Source organism: Nilaparvata lugens, chromosome 14, assembly GCF_014356525.2.
Source record: "Nilaparvata lugens isolate BPH chromosome 14, ASM1435652v1, whole genome shotgun sequence".
NCBI classification, from domain to species: domain Eukaryota; kingdom Metazoa; phylum Arthropoda; class Insecta; order Hemiptera; family Delphacidae; genus Nilaparvata; species Nilaparvata lugens.
In genome coordinates this window covers 21,750,960-21,770,757 of record NC_052517.1, presented here as the reverse complement: position 1 = coordinate 21,770,757, position 19,798 = coordinate 21,750,960, and the positions used below count along the sequence as shown (strand labels likewise).

The 19,798-nt window shown below is 35.9% G+C and overlaps 1 protein-coding gene across 3 annotated transcripts in view; it reads right to left on the bottom strand.

The window, feature by feature from the left end:
- Positions 1-19,798, bottom strand: part of LOC111057265 (cyclin-dependent kinase 12) — a 95,496-nt gene that overhangs the window by 3,842 nt on the left and 71,856 nt on the right. For 2 of the 3 annotated variants that reach the window (XM_039441079.1, XM_039441078.1), the window contains 6 exons: positions 19,530-19,798; positions 16,911-17,108; positions 12,688-12,732; positions 8,705-8,937; positions 5,809-5,966; positions 2,199-2,319 (listed from right to left, as the gene is read on the bottom strand). In XM_039441079.1, the coding sequence (XP_039297013.1) occupies positions 2,199-2,319; positions 5,809-5,966; positions 8,705-8,937; positions 12,688-12,732; positions 16,911-17,108; positions 19,530-19,798 (1,024 nt within the window). The remainder of the gene's footprint in view (positions 1-2,198; positions 2,320-5,808; positions 5,967-8,704; positions 8,938-12,687; positions 12,733-16,910; positions 17,109-19,529) is intronic. The other variant, XM_039441077.1, reaches the window with a different exon arrangement.

Here is a 19,798-nt window from a genome sequence, read left to right as displayed (position 1 = left end):
ATTGGCGGAGCTTTGGACATATCAATGTCCATTCTTCGGAAACAATATTCAAAATATCCTTCCCACTAACTCTCTACCAAAAATAAAGAGAGTGGAATAAGTGGATAAGTTAATAAGTGGAATTAGATATCCCATGGTATAGGGCGTTTATGTCGCAACTTTTACTGTTATCTCAAGTAGTTGTTTTTGGTGAAGCTAGGCGACGCTGGTAGTCTCTCATATTGTGCCGTTCATACACTCTCACCCCAACAAAACAGTAAAAATCGACAATAATCGACAGTAATCGTCTTGAGATAACAGTAAAAGTTGCGACATAAACACCCTATACCATGGGATATCTACTTACGCTATTGCTTCTCTATGATTCAACTGACTATATGCTGTCAATTTCAAGGTTATAGATTAACCGAAAACACCTATAATTCAGGGTAAATAGTGGACCTCACTATAGTCTTCTAGTTATTGACATTTAAAAAAATATTGAAAAATCGATAAAGCATATGTACTGTACATTTTTTGTTGTAAATTCCAAGCAAAGACCTTAAAGATGCATAAACTCACATACAGCGCTAGTGTCGTACTTGGAATTGAAATCCGCCATTGAGGGGGCAACCCATAAGATTATTACATACCAATGCCACCAATGCCTTTGTGATCTATTGTATTACAAATATAGATATAATATCTCGTGCTAAAATACCCTAATGGCGGCCTTCAATTTCAAGTAAGAGCTATCATTGGGAAGGCATAGGCATTGTGGGTCTATATCTCTTAAGGTCTTTGATTCCAAGTAGCATCTATGGTCTTAGCTGTTACACCTTTCTTGAGGCACTCTGTATTATACAGGGACCGGCATATTAATCTGACGATTTTGTAGTAATTGTTACGTTTGAAAACCACTGTCATTAAAAAGGCGGGAATGTTGAGCATCGACAGGTCTATTCTTGCCATTTCAGTAGCCGTATGACGTGGTCAAGTGATCATCAAGCGATTGTGATTGAAGCTCATTTTAAAAATAATGACTCAGTTATTCTAAAGCTGGGTACACATATACGCTCTTCCAACCCGAACCGAGCACGCTCCTCCCTCGTACCGCCCTCGTACCGCCTCGTTCCTCCATCGAACTACAGTCGCGCCGCCCACGCACCCATCATGAACGTTACGGAAGATGTTGGTCTTCTCGCGTTCCCCGGTCGAACCATTGTTGCTCCCCGGTCGATCATCAATCGCTCTGCTGGAGTGACGTTCGGTTGCGGAGCAGAGCGAAAGTCTGTACGCACCTTTACACAGCTTTTATGACGCAGACATTTCAATAATTTAAAACGACACGCGCCTGCTTCCAGTGGGAATACGATTTTGTTGTAGGTAAAGAATTTCAGGAACACGTTGTCCACTTTAAAAACGAAACCAACAGGACGAAAACAAACCGTGAGAACGCCTGAGTAGCTGTTACACGGTCTCCACGACGTTCAGCAGCGAAACATGCTGTTGCGCCAGCCATTTCTGATCCAAGTGTACGACGAATTCTTCATTCCGACCTACAATTCCATCCGTATAAGATAATGTTAGTGCAACAACTTAATGCAAATTATTGGGCACATTGCAGAGCCGCTTACGAGATCATTCTCAAAAATGTCCACCAGTAGGCGGTTATTCTTTCAAGTGACGAGGAACATTTTCATTTTGGGGATTTATGAAATTACCGTTATTGAGCAGTCAATAATCCACAGAACTAAAGGAAGTAATTCAACGAGAAATTGAAGCAATCCCACAAGTGATGATTGAGCAAGCAATGGCAAATTTTAAAATTAGGTTAACTGAGGCCCGGTTGCACAACAGCCGGTTAAATTTTAACCGTGATTAATTTCACGAGAACCCAATCAGAGAAGGCGTTTTGAAAAGACGGCTTCTCTGATTGGTTCTCGTGGAATTAATCACGGTTAAAATTCAACCGGCTTTTGTGAAACCGGCACTTACTGTGTGAAAAGTAAAACGAAAATCATTTGGATTACATTATCTACAAATAAAAAACGTTGTGAGTAATCTATGTAATTCACTATAAATTGCAAATTTGATCTTTAATTTGATATATTATATGATTTAATTTAATACGATAACGAAACACAATTTAGTTATTATCCCTCAAAAATCGTCAGGTTTTTATGCCGGGCCCTGTATTAGAATAGTATTGAACTTACCGAGTGGATTAAACACGTGCTGTTTAGGATCCAATTTGTGAGACTTGTGATTGTTCTGGGCGTTGGCTTGTCTCAGCTCAGATTTCAGCATTTCGATCAACTGAAACGTTTGCGGGTCCAACTGAAATACACAAAATAGAAAAGAAAATCAATTACATTTTCAAAAAATTATTTTATAAATCATAGAAAGAATTTTCAGAGTGACTCAGAAAATCGCTCAACTAAAAACGAACAAAATAAGATTACTTCGGATTCAGATTAGTTTTGAAGTGGAAATTGGACTTTTTGAAGTGAAAGTGAAATCTTAACCTTTTTCTTTTTTGAAACTTTTATTTGTAAAAATTTGGGAGAAGACAGTTTGGGCTATGCCGTTGTTTTCTCCCAATCATTATTTATTTATTATAGTTATGATTTGTAATTGTCAATGAAATAAATAAATAAAACCACTTATTAAAACAATAATCAGTCTGGAGAGAGAATGAAAAATGCGATCAAACTGTAGTGGGATTCAGATTATTGAATCAGCACCAGAATTGCAAGTTCGTTATTTCATTAGTTCAGACGTGATGTGTAAAACGTGTATTTCGTATCCAGTAGTAAACGTGTACAAGCCAATTACTTGCTCTATAATGGGGGTATTCACAATGTTGGAGTTAGCTGGCTAAGTCGAGCTATTCGCTAACTCCAGCTATTTGCTAAGTCTGTGTTAACTCAATGCTATAGTGGTACGTTAGAAAAATTAGCAGACCAGATAGCAGATAGCGCAGGTTTGAGTTCGCTAACTCTAGCTAACTCTGTGTAATAGTGTGATATTGAGAGGGTAGTATTGTAGTTTTTTTATTATTATTTTCAGGTTTTTGAACTGGAATGAACTTTGATTTTTACTGTATGTTGAACCCTGCGTTTGACTCTGTCTTGTTTGAATTTGCTAACTTGTTGCTTAGTTGTCGAAATTAAAGCAATTTTCGTGCATTTTTCAAATGCAGTTTCAATTTCTTGTCGAAAAAGCTACTGTATTTGGGAATTGTACGACCATTGACCTTTTTGCAGCTTTGGCTTTTCCACTGGAAGTTATGCTCAACGCTCGTGGAGGGGAATAATTTTCATTGAAAAGGCCACAGTTCGAATGAGACGTAACTGGGAAAACATGTAACGGTGTGCGAGCCTCGGTTCTCTGAATGGGCCGTTGTTTTCTTATTAAGCTCAAAATTTAGTCTCATAGAATGACCGAGGCCCCAAATTCAAATGCAGCAAGTTAGAAGGTTCCCAAAATGTGTAGATTAAAAATTGAGTAGGCCTATGTCTTCTTGACCTGAATCGATTGCTGAATAACTTTATTCTGTTTGAAAATTCGACATGTTACCTGACTTTTATTAATTCGTTCTATGACTCTTATTATTCGTTCGTTATATTAGAGTTCAATAAACCTGAAGTAAATTCTATTAGTATTTTTCATTGAGTTCCTGACTCGTAGTTGCTAGCTGCTAGAATGTGTGACAATTAGATAATGATGATAATCTGTGCATTTGAATGAACGAATCCACTAAAAGCTCCCAACCATCAAGGATTCAATACCGGTAGATGATTAATTGATAGCAGTAAACTTTAGTAAATATTATAGAAAGAAGAAACAACCCCTCTCCGTTTACATCTGTTAAAACGGCGGCCATATTTGTTTTGGTCATATTTGGTAGCAAAAGTGAGGTTATAAACTTCGAGTTCAGATAATATGTGAATTCAGATTTTCAATTTTTTAATAATAAAATTTCAGTAATAAATGCTTCAATTATTCATTTATTTATTATTAAAATTGTTCTTATTTATGTAATTCAAGGATTATGATTCAAAAGGCATAGGGAGAGGAAAAATAAGGTAACCTTGTGCTATTCCTCTCCCAAATTTAGATAAGGTTACACATAGTCCGAAATAGATCAAGTCTTGTAGTTCTTCAATTCACAAAATTTCCACAAAGTAGATTTTCAAATTTAGATGCTACAAAACTAAACATAGAAGAAATATTTCAAATTATTATAACTAGTAGTTCTGTGAACAGTAGACCTCACGCAGTATTCTCATCCACAAGTACCTGATTGAAACTAGACCTTATGGAAATACAGCAATAGACTGGCTTCTCCACACATCTGTGTAATCACTTGTCAGCTGATTTATGATGAATAATTCTATAGTCTGATTTTTACTCCATTATTGGCTCCTTTTTCCTTTTATATAATCCTTGAAATGCAAAATTTCCAAAAACCTTGTATATACGTAGACGCGCAATTAAAAAGAAACATACCTGTCAAATTTCATGAAAATCTATTACCGTGTTTCGCCGTAAATGCGCAACATATAAACATTTAAACATCAAACATTTAAACATGAAGAGAAATGCAATTACAAGCATTAACAAGCATTTGTTAATCGCCCATATGGACCTCATGGGTCTGTATATGTGTTGACGAGTCAGTAGTCAATCAGAGACATTTTGACTAATTGATCAATAATATATACTTGTACTAGTAGTTCTGTGAACAGTAGACCTCACGCAGTATTCTCATCCACAAGTACCTGATTGAAACTATAGACCATATGGAAATACAGCAATAGACTGGCTTCTCCACACATCTGTGTAATCACTTGTCAGCTGATTTATGATGAATAATTCTATAGTCTGATTTTTACTCTAATATTGGCGTATGAAGGAGGCTCCTTTTTCCTTTTATATAATCCTTGAAATGCAAAATTTCCAAAAGCCTTGTATATACGTCGACGCGCAATTAAAAAAGGAACATACCTGTCAAATTTCATGAAAATCTATTACCGCGTTTCGCCGTAAATGCGCAACATAATTATTAACATTAAGAGAAATGCCAAACCGTCGACTTAAATCTTAGACCTCACTTCGCTCGGTCAACTAAAAAAGGAAATATCCACATATTAAAAATATAATTTCAATTTTTAGTATGGATATGGAAGAAGATGAAGATTGAAAAAGAATAAGAAGATGGGAGATAAAACTGTTGAATACACTATTTTATGTATGACCTATCTCAAGCAAAGTATAACAAACTGGAAGCTTGACGAATTGAAGATTTGATGAACTGGAAATAGGCCTATAACCATCCTCGGTAAATTAAGAATCTATATGCAAAATGTCAAGTTAATGAGTTGAGTAGTTGAGACGTGATGATGCGTCATTCGTGAATTTCCTATCCCCTACGTGTATAAAGCCAGTACTTTCATCTATTATATTAGATTAGATTTCCTTATTTATGTATGTAATATTTACTGGCTTATACACTAATTTATATTAAATGACGATAATGCTAGTTATTCAACGAATTTCACAAAGTATAGATAATAAATAAATGAGAATAAATATAGAATGCAATTGGAATAACGATAATAATGTGATGTGACTTCATAAATCGGCGGTGTTTCAACAAATAATTGTTGATTCTCTTAGAAGGATATGAAATATCCATCCCATTAACACACGACCGGGATTCAAGAGATACAGATTATAGAAGATAGATTGAACCTTGTGCACATCACTGCAATCAATATGAGATTAATATAATTCGGATTATTATTAAAATGAGAAACTGACCTCTTTCTCGTTGTGCAAACTCATCAACTGGTGCACGTTGATTGGCTGCTGGTTGAGGAGAGCCTGCGACAGGTGATACATCTGCCGTTGTATCGAGTCACCTCCTCCTCCTCCACCATCCATCCCTCCTCCTGGCGGGGTGCGTGACCTTGACTGACCTGCGGAAATAAAAAAATCATTAATTCAAAAACATCTGTTCTGATAAGTATAAAAGGTAAACTTGAGAAAGAGTTGATCATAAACAAAGGAGTTAGACAAGGATGCCCACTTTCACCTACGCTATTTAATATATATATATTGACGAGGAGCTGATGAGCAATTGGCGACAAAGAGTAGACTCAGGTGTTAAAATTGGGCAGGGAGTCTTCCTCAACTCTCTTATGTTTGCTGACGAGACAGTGGTAGTTCAGGAAAGTGAGGATAAGCTACAGATGTCAATTCATGAGCTTCAAGCTGTAAGTACAGATTTCAATATGATTAGTAATGGCATTTCGGGGCAAGTGGCCCTTACGTTCCAAAATAGTTCTGAATAATATAATAATGGAACAGGTGAGCAACTTTAAATATCTCGGCTGTGATGTATCCTATGACAGAGAATGTGAGTGATATACCTCAGAAAATAGGAAAGTTTAACTGAATTTGTGGAGTCATTCACCGAACATTAAAGGGTAAGGCCAGAAAAGAGACTGAGATTAAGTTCTATAGGACAATGGCCATCACTTTAATGACATACGGTAGTGAGGTATGGACAAAGACCAGGAATGATGACTCACGAATTCAGGCATCAGAGATGAGGTTTCTGCGCAGCATTCAAGGATACTCGAGACGAGACCACATTTATTTAGCGTATGGCCCTACGACACAAATCTTTATGTTATCTAACATAAGTCAAACATATAAACAATGAAGTCATCTTAGTCACAAGTTTGAAAAAAGGTGGAACACAAATTAAAAAAAATTCCTGGTTGGTCACTTGACGAGACCACATAAGTAATGAAGCAATTCGAAGTGAGTGCAATGTGCATCCACTAACAGCAATCATTAAAAAATATAGAATTAAGTGGACAAATCACCTGCGCCGTATGCCACCAGCTCGTCTTCCACTACAAGCTTGGAAGCTGCAGTTGGATGGGAAAAGGGACGTCGGAAGACCGAGGAAGCGGTGGACACCGGAACAGGCTTTACAAGCCTAGTCCATAATGGATGATGATGATGATGATGATTAATTCATACCTTATTTATTAATTCATACGTGGTATTCAAAAATATAAAAACCAGTTTATTCATTCATACCTTCAAAACACATTTACAAGAACACAATAAGAATTTGGGGAGTGTTTGCTACACTTTCTCATCTACAGATGCGTACAGACTTAGTTGGATAGAAACATAGAAAGAAAAATAAAAAATAAAAAATCTCAGTACCCTTTTTGAATTATTGAATCACAACATGTTTCAACATTGATGCCATTTTCAAGTCACTTTTCACTAATGATTGATAGAAAAAAAATCACTGATGATTGAACAAAAAGTGATACATAAAAAATCTGGTGTGGCGCACTCACACAACTTTCCTTGCCGTTATGAAAATTGATCACTTGACGCTAGTGTTTACACGCATCTCAAGTCTACTAATAAATAAAGATCTGAGCCAACTGGTGACAGGACAATAACGCTGGAGACATACGAGGTCTGCTATCTCTTCATAGTGAATGATTTAATAGAATCAACAGTTTGCAATTAAATAATCACATATTCTCAAATTTCAAGCTTATTTTCAATTTTAGGTGAAAATGTTACTGAACATTAATAATTATAATTATTGTAGAGATTTTCATACTCAATCTTTTCCACTTGACATTATTTGTTTAAATATTGTATCTGAAGCCTGATAATTCAGAATCTAAAATCAAGCTTTGCATGGATGGGGCAGATCTCCTGAAATTGTTACAGATATAAATATTACAGATAACTTTTTCAATTATTTCATTAAAAACTATAACTTCAATCAGCCGCCATTTTGGATGAGAATATCATAGAATATTTTCATTCATGCCAGCTTTCTTGTTTTAGAACGGTCTTGAAAATGCTGTACTACACAAGGGGTGTTAACATTTAAAACATTTGAGTTACAACCCCTCATTTCCTTAAAAACTAAAACTTCAATCAGCCGCCATTTTGGATACAAGTATCATAGAACATTTTCATCGATGTTTTCTTTCTTGTTTTGAAAAGGCACCACACAATTTACATTCAAATCATCCGAGTTACAACCCCCAAGTCACCCCCTTATGAGGGTACATTAATTGTAGAGATTTTCATGCTCAATCTTTTCCACTTGAAATTTTTTGTTTAGATTGTATCTGAAGCCTGATAATTGGGAATCTAAATTTTGCATAAATGGGGCGGAGCTCCTGAAATTTTTACAGGTATGGAACTTGTGGCAGTTGATAGAACCTATCAATGACTATTTTAGGTATAAATTTAATCAAAATCGTTGGAGCAGTTTTCGAGAAAATCGCAAAAAACCCTGTCTTTAACAACATTTTCGCCATTTTATCCGCCATCTTGAATTGCATTCGATCAAAATTGTTCGAGTCGCATCCTTATGATGTAAGGACCTTAAGTTCCAAATTTCAAGTCATTCCGTTAATTGGGAGATGAGATATCGTGTACACAGACACACATACACAGACCAATACCCAAAAACTACTTTTTTGGACTCAGGGGACCTTGAAACGTTTAGAAATTTAGAAATTGGGGTACCTTAATTTTTTCGGAAAGCAATACTTTCCTTACCTATGGTAATAGGGCAAGCAAAGTAAAAAATGAGGTGATTAGAAAAAGAAGAAGAAAAAGAAGTTGCAAGAAGACTAAACAAAACTTCTACACGAACCTTCGGAATGATTACTGCACGTAGAAATGGACATCGGTCTGACTCCACTCATCCTAGAAGCAGGCGCACCTCTCATTGGCTGAGGAGGCGTGGTCGAGTCGTAAGCTCCGCCCCCTGGAGGCGTGGCGTCGGCCAATAGCGAGCCGGGAGGCGGGCCCTGCTGCGATTGGCTGCTGTGCTGGTGGTACGACTCACGACTGAAGCCTGCGCCCATTTTTAACGCTTTTGATGAACTGCAAACACAACAAAACATTAGATTGTTAATAAGTTAACAAGAAAACTCATTAAATATCACACTATTTACACTAAAAAATCATTATAAGCATAGAGAAAAGATAGGATAAGAAGATATCATGCCATGGTGAAGGTCCGTTATGATGCAAATGTGAGTGTTAACTGAAGCCGATAGTCCTAGTAGATGTTTTTGGTGAAAATATAGCATAAGATGATATGCTAGGGTTTGTAGAATTCATTCAAAGTTTGCGAGTTTAGTATCAAATCATGGTGTTGTGTATCAAGTTGACATGATACTGTATCATATTGTAGGGTTACTGTATAATTTATGGAGGAATGCCATTTAATAGTGCGTTTATGTTGCAGATGTGACTGTTAACTGAAGCCGATAGTCCTAGTAGTTGTTTTTGGTGAAGCTATGTGACGCTGGTAGTCTCTCATACTGTGCCCTTCTTACACTCTTACACTCCCAACAACACACTAATAATAGACAGTGTATAGGGTGTCTATGGTGCAAATGTGAGTGTTAACTGAAGCCGATAGTCCTAGTAGTTGTTTTTGGTGAAGCTATGTGACGCTGGTAGTCTCTCATACTGTGCCCTTCTTACACTCTTACACTCCCAACAACACACTAATAATAGACTAGTCGACAGTGATCGGCTTGAGTTAACAGTCACATTTGCAACATAAACGTCCTATACCATGGGATATCTTATTATGCTATCTCTACTCTATGTTATAAGTCACTAAATTTGTGTTTTCAATCATTTACAGCCTCAAAACCTGACATCATTATAGTCTCTGTTAAATTTCAACACTAGGGTTCAGTGCACTAAAGTCTGTTAAATTTTAATAGTGATTAATTTCACGAGAACCAATCCAAGGAGGGTTTTCCGAAAAAGAGGCTTCTCTGACTGATTCTCCTGAAATTAATCACGATTAAAATAAACCGGCTTTTGTGCAACCGGGTAACATAATCTTTGATTTCTGTAATATATATATCCTTAAAACCGACTGCATATAGTCTGACACTATATTCTAACACTAGATATCTGACAATTTTAATGTGACATCTTTATGAAACTTGCAAGCTAAAATACGTTAAATACATCACTATTTACACTGAATTAAAGGTGTTTCAGTCAATCTATAGCCTCTCAAAACCGACAGCATATGGTCGGTTGAATTTTATTGTCAGATCCACATTATAATGGCAGTGTTTGATTAGTAATGGTATTGCTGTCCTTGTCTATAATTCAACAAAGCGGATAGCGCTATCTCTTTCACGCTTTGCTCTGTTGCCAGATCGTCTTTTAACAATGTAGAATTAATAATTAATTTACAAAATATTTCATTTTAATTATGAAAATTCATCATTAAATTATTGAAAAATATAATTTCTTGCTTAATAAAATATAATTGATTATTTTAAACGAGAATGAACAGTTAATATTGCATCAATAAACCTGTATCAGCTACCGTCTATAGAAGGCATTGACAAGACAGAGGATCGGCAACGTTGTTCAGCTATCTCTTTCTCCACTGCCATTATAACGTGGACCTCACTATAGCACTACATATCTGAATATTTTTATTATTTTAATAATGAAACATACAAGCTCATGTCTTACAACGATATTCACGTTATAAAGTCAACACATGATAATAATAATATCGAGTGACCTGACTGGCTCAGGTCTGGTGTCAAGAGTTTTCAGGTCGCAACTGATAAATTTCAGGGCCTCTGACATGACCTCACGACTTTTTTTAGGCATACGGGACCGATGGCTCAACGTTTCCATCCAAAACACGGGAGTGAACCGAGAAAAATACCTTGCCAGGGCTGGGATTTGAACCCGGGCCTCTGAATTATAAAGTCAGCACCTGATTAAAATTGGTGTTGTTATCCTTGTCTGTCATTACCCAAACCAGATATATGCGAATGTATCAAATCATAGTGTTGTGTATCAAGTTGAGATGATACTGTATCATATTGTATTGATACTGTATCATGTTGTGGTTGTTCTTGTTCTATAGTGAGGTCCATGTTGTAAAGTCAGCACCTGATTAACATTGGTGTTGCTATCCTTGTCTGTCATTACACAAACCAGATATATGCGAATGTATCAAATCATAGTGTTGTGTATCAAGTTGAGATGATACTGTATCATATTGTATTGATACTGTATCATGTTGTGGTTGTTCTTGTTCTATAGTGAGGTCCACGTTGTAAAGTCAGCACCTGATTAGCTTTGGTGTTGCTATCCTTGTATGTCACTACACAAAGCTGATGGCTCTATCCTTTTCCAACTTCACACTGTTGTCAAATTGTTTGTAGACTAGGTATAAATCTAATGAACTACTTGAATTACAAAAATGATTAATGATTGAATCATGAAAGCTATTCTTGACGAATAAAATAGATTTGAAATGGAATTGATCATGATTGACAAGAATCGACTATTAATATTATAGTGAGGTCCACGTTATAATGGCAGTGGAGAAAGATAGGAGAACAACGTTGCCGAACCTCTGTCTTGTCAATGCCTTCTATAGACGGCGGCTGATACAGGTTTATTGATGTAATATTAACTGTTCATTCTCGTTTAAAATGATCAATTGTATTTTATTAAGCAAGAAATTATATTTTTCAATAATTTCATAATGAATTTTCATGGTTAAGATGAAATATTTTGTTTATTAATCCTACATTGTTAAAAGACAATCTGGCAACAGAGTCACTGATGAACACAGAGTCAACTGAGTCACATTATATAATGAGGTCCACGTTATAATGGCAGTGTAGAAAGATAGGCGAACAACGTTGCCGAACGATTTTCTTGTCAATGCCTTCTATAAACGGTAGCTGATACGGGTTCATTGTATTATTAACTGTTCATTCTCGTTTAGAATAATCAATTATATTTTATTATTAAGCAAGAAATTATATTTTATAATGAATTTTGATAATTAAGTTGAAATATTTTGTTAATTAATTATAGTTCTACATTGTTAAAAGACGATCTGGCAACAGAACAAAGCGAGAAAGAGATAGCGCTATCTGCTTTGTTGAATGATAGACACGGATTGCAATACCATTGCTAATCAAACACTGCCGTTATAACGTGGACCTCACTATAGAACAAGAACAACCACAACATGATACAGTATCAACACAATATGATACAGTATCATCTCAACTTGATACACAACACTATGATTTGATACATTCAAGATATACGGGGATAACTTGAGTCATAAGTACCTACTGTAGAAGGCGGTGGGAGAGGAAGAGTGGCAACAATGCTCACCTATCTTTTCCAATAACTTTATAACGTAAATATCATTGTAGTGCTTTATTATATAAAAAAATGAATCACTATATTATTCTATTTATTAATAAATAAACATAAATACTATATAGTACATTATTTTAGCGATTATTTTGCATTTTATACAAGTGATACATAAAATCTCCAACATACATTACATAGTGAGTACAAGAAATTAACAAAGCATCACTAAATCAAACACTGTTTATAACTCAAAAAATTAGAAATAATTGTGCTTAAAAGACACAAAAAACACCCATAAATACGGTTATAGTGAATAGAAAACCCAAATAAACAATAGATAAATTAGAAAAATGAAAAAAAAAAAAATTAACGGCGTGTTATTTACTTGAAAGCCATCAATAATTTTACCTCTTTTTTATAAATTTTTATTTTGTTTTAATTCATCAATTTTACCTCTCTTGGTAATGACGTGTGGTTGATGGACTTCTTGATTCTGATCTGAAAACAAAATAAAATTGCACAGAACTAAAAAAAGAGAAAGAGGAAACAAAACAAAACATAAGAAATAGAGAAAAAACAAAAGAATATATAATAGAAATTAATAAAAAATAGAAAAAAAGAAGATACTAGATAGTATCTTGTAGACATACTAGTAAATAGTATTCAACATAAAAATCAAATTGGATTCCAACTAAACAAATATAGGCAAAAAAACAAACACACAAATACAATGCAGACACTACGTAAAATAAATTTTCAAAACATAGTTTTAAAAGAAAATAAAGTTTAGATTCTTTAGTATTTATCTAAATCGGTACAGTAATCATGATAATAGTAAAATTCAGGAGGCTAATACAATAGTTACTATAAGGAACAAAGCTTCCAAAAAAATATGGAGTGGCCTAATTTCGGCAGATAAAAGAGTTCTAGCCCTAGCTCTTGCTTCTGGGTATTGACTTATGGATGGTAGCGAAAAGGAGTTGTATTTCTTCTTTTTATAATTACTAAGAAATAATGATTAATGATTTTCAATAATTTTTGATAATGATTTTTGCATGGGTTCACGAACTGCATGACTTTTTCTTCTTATTTTTCTATGTCTATCCTTCTATCTTGTTTTTGTAGTAATCTACATTAATTTTTACTGTCACTTTTTGTGTAGTTGAGAAGTTGATATTGTGGTAATTATTCATATTGAATGAAAAAGACTAGGAAATTGTCAAAAAACCACAGATTTATTGATACTACTTAGAAAGACCGGAGCATACAGATATACGCGCCGCGAACATGAGCAATTCACTTTTAATCAGCTGACTATATCTATTTTTTTACAGAAACGGTGAGATACAGTTATAAAAAGTTTGGCATCAGCTGATTAAAAGTGGATTGCTCATGTTCGCGGCGCGTATATCTGTACGCACCTTTAGACAGACTTAAGAGAGATTGACAATGGTATAATAACCGAAACCGGTCTTTCTATCAATAAATCTGTGGTATTTTGACAATTTCTTAGTCTTAGTTATTTCTTATTTCTTAGTTACTGTGTTCATCTATCATAATTTTAGTTTTACATAAAATAGTTTATTCATGTACAGTGCTATTTTGTTTTGTACCACTATGAGTCTCGTTAGACTCTGTGGAAATTGTCATATTGTATAAATAAATAAATAAATAAAAGACGAAACGGAAAAACTGAATCCAATTCTAAAAGCAAATGAAAGTTGTAAGATAAGCAAAAAAGCATACAAAAAACAAATGATTGCAATAAATAATAAATTTTGTGCTCTTTAGGAACAATACACTGCTTAACAAAAGTAGAAAGAAATAAGCAATAGAAAAAAACGTCCTACACACACAGGTAAAATATCTAGACACACAACATAAAACATCTCAAAAAAAATCAAAAAGTTTTGGGGCTTCAATAAGTAAAATTATTAAAACCTAAAAATCCAACACGGTATCCCAATTCTACTATTTTTAAAAATCTGGTGTGGCGCACGGTATTTAGACGAAAACGGTAGGGGTCATGAAATGTGTGCGCAGTGGCCAGCCAGCTAGATTGCGTCATCGCCACCAACCGAGGTTTATAACACCTATTGGCAATTTATAAAACTTATTTGTTAAAACCAGATGATTGAATATAAAATGACGTCAGCGACACCGGAAATTCAGCACAAACATGCGCGTGACACTTACCGTCTTCTTCTATATACCGTGGTGTGGCGCACTCACACAACTTTCCTTGCCGTTATGAAAATTATTGATCACCTGACGCTACGGTAGTGTTCCCGCGCATCTAAAGTCTACTATTCAAAGATTAGAGCCAGCTGGTGACAGGGTAATAACGCTGGAGACACACGAGGTCTGCTATCTTTTCATAGTGAATAATTTAATAGAATCAACAGTTGCCAATAGTTTGCAATTGGATAATCACAATTTCTCGATTTTCGAGTTTATTTTTAATTTCAGGTGAAAATGTTACTGAACATTTATTGTAGAGATTCTCATGCTTAATCTATTCCACTCGAAATTTTTTGTTTGAATTGTATCTGCAGCTTGATAATTAAGAATATAAAATCAAACTTTGCATAGATGGGGCGGAACACCTGAAATTTTTACAGATATGGGACTTGTGGCAGTTGATAGAGCTTATCGATGACTATTTCAGGTATAACTTTAATCAAAATCGTTGGAGCCGTTTTCGAGAAAATCGCGAAAAACCCTGTTTTCGACAACATTTTCGCCATTTTAGCCGCCATCTTGAATCGCATTTGATCGAAATTGTTCGTGTCGGATCCTTATGATGTAAGGACCTTACGTTCCAAATTTCAAGTCATTCCGTTTATTGGGAGATGAGATATCGTATACACAGACGCACATACACTCATACACACACACACACACACACACACACACACACATATACAGACCAATACCCAAAAACCAGTTTTTTGGACTCAGGGGACCTTGAAACGTATAGAAATTTAGAAATTGGGGTACCTTAATTTTTTTCGGAAAGCAATACTTTCCTTACTTATGGTAATAGGGCAAGGAGTCTTCGGACGACATAGCTGTCTCATCCCCCAATGTTAAATCCACGATATGTTGGTGTAATATGGACAGATTGATTAACATTGGGAGATATATGTAAGCTAAGTCTTCAAAAGACGTATTTCTAAGCTACGCTAGATAGAAAGATACCTTAGCATACACCTACTATGATAATTACAATCATATAATAAAGGAAAGAACTGGCTTATACACGTAGGGGATAGGAAATTCATGAATGACGCTTCATCACGTCTCAACTACTCAACTCATTAACTTCACATTTTGCATATAGATTCTTAATTTACCGAGGATGGTTATAGGCCTATTATGAATTCTTCAACATTTAAGTAGGTAAAGTTTTCAGTTTTTCAAATTTTCAATCAGATACTTGCCGAGCACTAGTCTCTATATAAATGACACAGAATAACGGGAATTTTTAAAAACGCCATAAAACATTAGTGGAAAGTGCAAAAATGATTTTATTCAAACTAATGTTAAGTTCAAGACTTACAATTTGAGAATTACTTCTTCAAGATGACTTAGTCCTGCACGAATACACTCTTGAAATCTGTGTTGACGATTCCTGAACTATTGCTGCAACATTTCAGCTGGGATTTTGTTAATTTAATTTTGAATTGTCTGTTATGATTCAATCACAGTTATTGGTCAAGTTGTGAAAACGTTTGATTTGAGATAGCTCCACAAACAGAAAATCGCAGGTGGACAGATCATGGGACCAGGAAACGCAGATGTTGCAGCCTTAGACCATTTATAGAGTAGACACGTTGAGAAGCCTAGCCTCTGAAGCCAACATCTAACTGCCAAATCCACCCACCTTGACGTCACAACCAAGCTAACAACAATGCATTGTTCAACAACAATGTAAGTTAAACACCACAAACACTTACACAACAAACTGTTCTGACGTCAAGGTGGGTGGATTTGGCAGTAGAGATGTTGGCTTCATCGACTTTTAGTATGAATATACAATTGGCCGTGTCTATTCTATTAATGGTCTAAGGTTGCAGCGATCAATGAGGAATCGTCAACACAGATTTCAAAAGTGTATTCGTTCAGGAGGAAGCCATCTTGAAGAAGTTATTGTCAAAAAGTGATAGATGTTTGTCAAAAAGTGATAGATGTTATTAATAATTCTCAAATCTCACCTACAACCTCAACTGTCTTGAACTTTACATTAGTTTGAATAGAATATAGTATTGCCCTTCCCACTAATGTTTTATGGCATTTTAAAAGTTCCCGTTATTCTGTGTCACCCTGTATAAAGACTAGTGCTCCGGAAAGATCTGATTAAAAATTTGAAAAACTGAAAACTTGACCTACTTAAACCTTGAAGAATTCAAAATAGGCCTCAGTAAATTAAGAAACTATATGTAAAATATCAAGTAAATCAGTTGAGTAGATGAGACGTGATGATGCGTCATTCGTGAATTTCCTATCCTAGATTAGCGTTAAACTTGAACTCTTCATATTCCCTCAAAATAATTCTATAACACACCCCCACTTCCCAACACAAATAAAATTTTGGAAACCAACATCTACGGAAGAAAGAAATTTACAAACTGAACAAAAAACCACAATTTGTTTTTAGATGAATAGGAACTCACCCGCCAGCAATTTCTAGGGCATCGTCGTAGTTTGCGGCGTTGCCAGATTTGGCGTCACCCTTTTGAGACCCCCCCTTGCTGGTGTTGGAGGAGTCACCCCCCTGACCGCCCTGCTGCTTCTGTTTCATCTGCTTGCGCCGCTCCTTGAACCAGAACTCGTGGCAGTCTTGCCAGTGCGGCAGTTTTGGGGCTGGCATTCTGACAAGTGAGAAAAACAACAACAAAATCAATATTTTATAAGTTTTCATAAGAATATGAGTAAGTGAGTTGATGAGTGTCTGTGTGATTGATTGATTGATTGAGTACTTTATTTATGTAGATTACAATATATACTGGCTTATACACTTATATACAATAGCTTACAATACAGCAACATTATAGATGAATTTACATAATATAGACTAAGGAAATAACTATTGAACTGTATATGATATGAAAAAGCAATTTGTAATATAATAACTATAGATAATAATCATATTGTTATGCATCTACATAAATTGGCGGAGCTTTGGACATATCAATGTCCATTCTTTGTGAGAGAGAGAGAGAGAGAGAGATATTTGATATTTATTCGATTCGTCTTACATTGCCAGGTCTGACAAGACCTATGGCAAACACTAATAAAATTAAACAAAACAACACTTCTAAATTTAAATACAATACACAATGAAAAATATTAGTGGAAATTAATACAATTGATGAAAATAATCTAGGCTATTTAATTGGATGGGCAGAATCTACAGGGAAGTGGAAAATATGGCAGGTACAAGTGGGAGGATATTAAGGCTAGGTGAGGGGTAGGGATGTAGAATATGGAGGTTTATGGATATAAAGGAACCCGGATTTTTTGGTTGGGGTTCTCACCACTCTAGCACCTTGGGTTGTTGGGTTGTCGGGAGAGAAAGAGAGAGAGAGAAAGAGAAGGAGGAGGAGTAAGACAAAGACATAGGAAAGAAAGGAAAAGGTGTGGGAAGCCGGGAAGATTGATCGATTGTTTTTATTTTGTAGTTTTTAGGTGAAGAGGAAGAGCAGGAAAGAAAGGAAGATGAAGGATGAGAGAAAGAAGGAGATGGTTGAAGAGGAGGAAGAAGTGGAGGACGAGCAGGAGGGGGTAAAGAATAATAAGTGGAGTACGAGGAAAGATGATGAGAAAGAGAAAGGTGATGAACGGAATCAGAAAGCGGAGGGACAAGAGCTACGGGGGAGGTGAGAGGTGGAGGAGAGAAATAGCAGAAAGTAGAAGAAAAAGGAGAAGATGAATCTTTAGGAGGAGGAGAAGGCGTGGAAGGGAGAGGAGTAGGACAAGAAAAAGAGAGAATGGAGGATAAAACGAAGAGGAAGAGAAGGAAAACGAAGAGGAGTAGAAGGACGGAGAAGAGGAAGAGCAGGAGGAGAAAAAGGATGTCAAGGACGAGAAAAGTAAGGAGAACGTTGAGCAAGAGATGGAAAAGAAATAGAGCAGAAGGAAGTGGAGGACAAAAAGGAGGAGAATGGAGATTAGGAGAAGGAAGAGAAGAGGAGTTGAGAAAGAAGTAGAGAAAGAAAAGAAGTAGTATCTTTAGGAGAGTTAGAAAGCACTTCACATTATAGTTCCCCAAACGAAAATGGGTCTCTCAAGGTCATTGCAATGTTGCCACTGGTGACCACCCCTCACTCGACCAGTCTATATTCATTGACTGTATTTCTACATTGCTCTTTCCTTCTCATACCTTCCCTCTTCCTCTTTTCCGTCACAAATTCTTTTGAACTCGTCAGGTTCAAAAGTTCTATTGTGTCATTCTTCAAAGTTAGAACAATAACATCCCCCGTTACCTCCTCCTCTCCGCCGCTATCTTCTTCAAAATCATGGAATGGAGGAAAGAATATTGTTATGTATAATGTATAACTCTTTCTTGAGTCATGACATCAAGAAATCCAATTTTATAATCATGATTAGATTTTTCTTTATAAATGCAACTATTTATAAACTGAGCTATTACTTCATAAAGGTTACTTGAAGAGTTTTATAATAATCAATCGGAAGTAAAGTGATGTAATTTTATTTATTTTATTCAATATTCTTGTAGTGCCCACTTCACTCTGCATTTTTCAATTTGCATGAATTCTCATTATTGATTCCCATCACACTTCATCTAGGCTATGGACTGGCAGTGTTGAAAGGTTTAAGGTATTCATAGTGTTCTCCAGAATTGTTCATTTATGAGTGAGGAGGTGATTATTATATTTCTCAGAAAAACTCATTGATATCCTTATGACACGACCTATTCACATTTCAACTCATCCAACTCCTTTTCATGCTTCTATTCTTTTTCAAACACCAGCACAGCTGTTGATTGTTGTATGTATTATTAATAATGAATAAACATTATGTACAATACATTTGTAAAACTGTGAACTATATTGTCCTCGTCATAGTCAACAATCCAGAGAAGACAAACAATACTCCTCACAAGAACAATACTTCACTCTCTAACCCTCTCTCTCAGACACATACACTTTCTCGGTCGACGGGTGGTGGTGTCAAGAGAAACTTCGACCTTGAAAGGCCCATTTTCGCTTGGGGAACTATAATTCAACCAAGACGACGTAAAAATCTGAAGAGACAAATATTATACTAACCTTTCAGGGTTGACATTCAACAACCACTGTGACTTGAGCGCCTCTTCAGCCGTGATCCTCTTCTCGGGGTCCAACTCTAGCATCCGATCCAAGAGGTCCAAGGGTGACTGCGGCATGAACGCAAAGTCCTCCCTCAGCCGTCGCCGGTGGGTCTTCTTCGGTCGCAGAGTGTGCCAGAGTGGGAGGTCGACAACTTTCGGCCACACTGCCGGGGTGGGAGTGCCACAAACACGCGAGATTATCTCTAGCAGCATCATTTCCACGTTCGC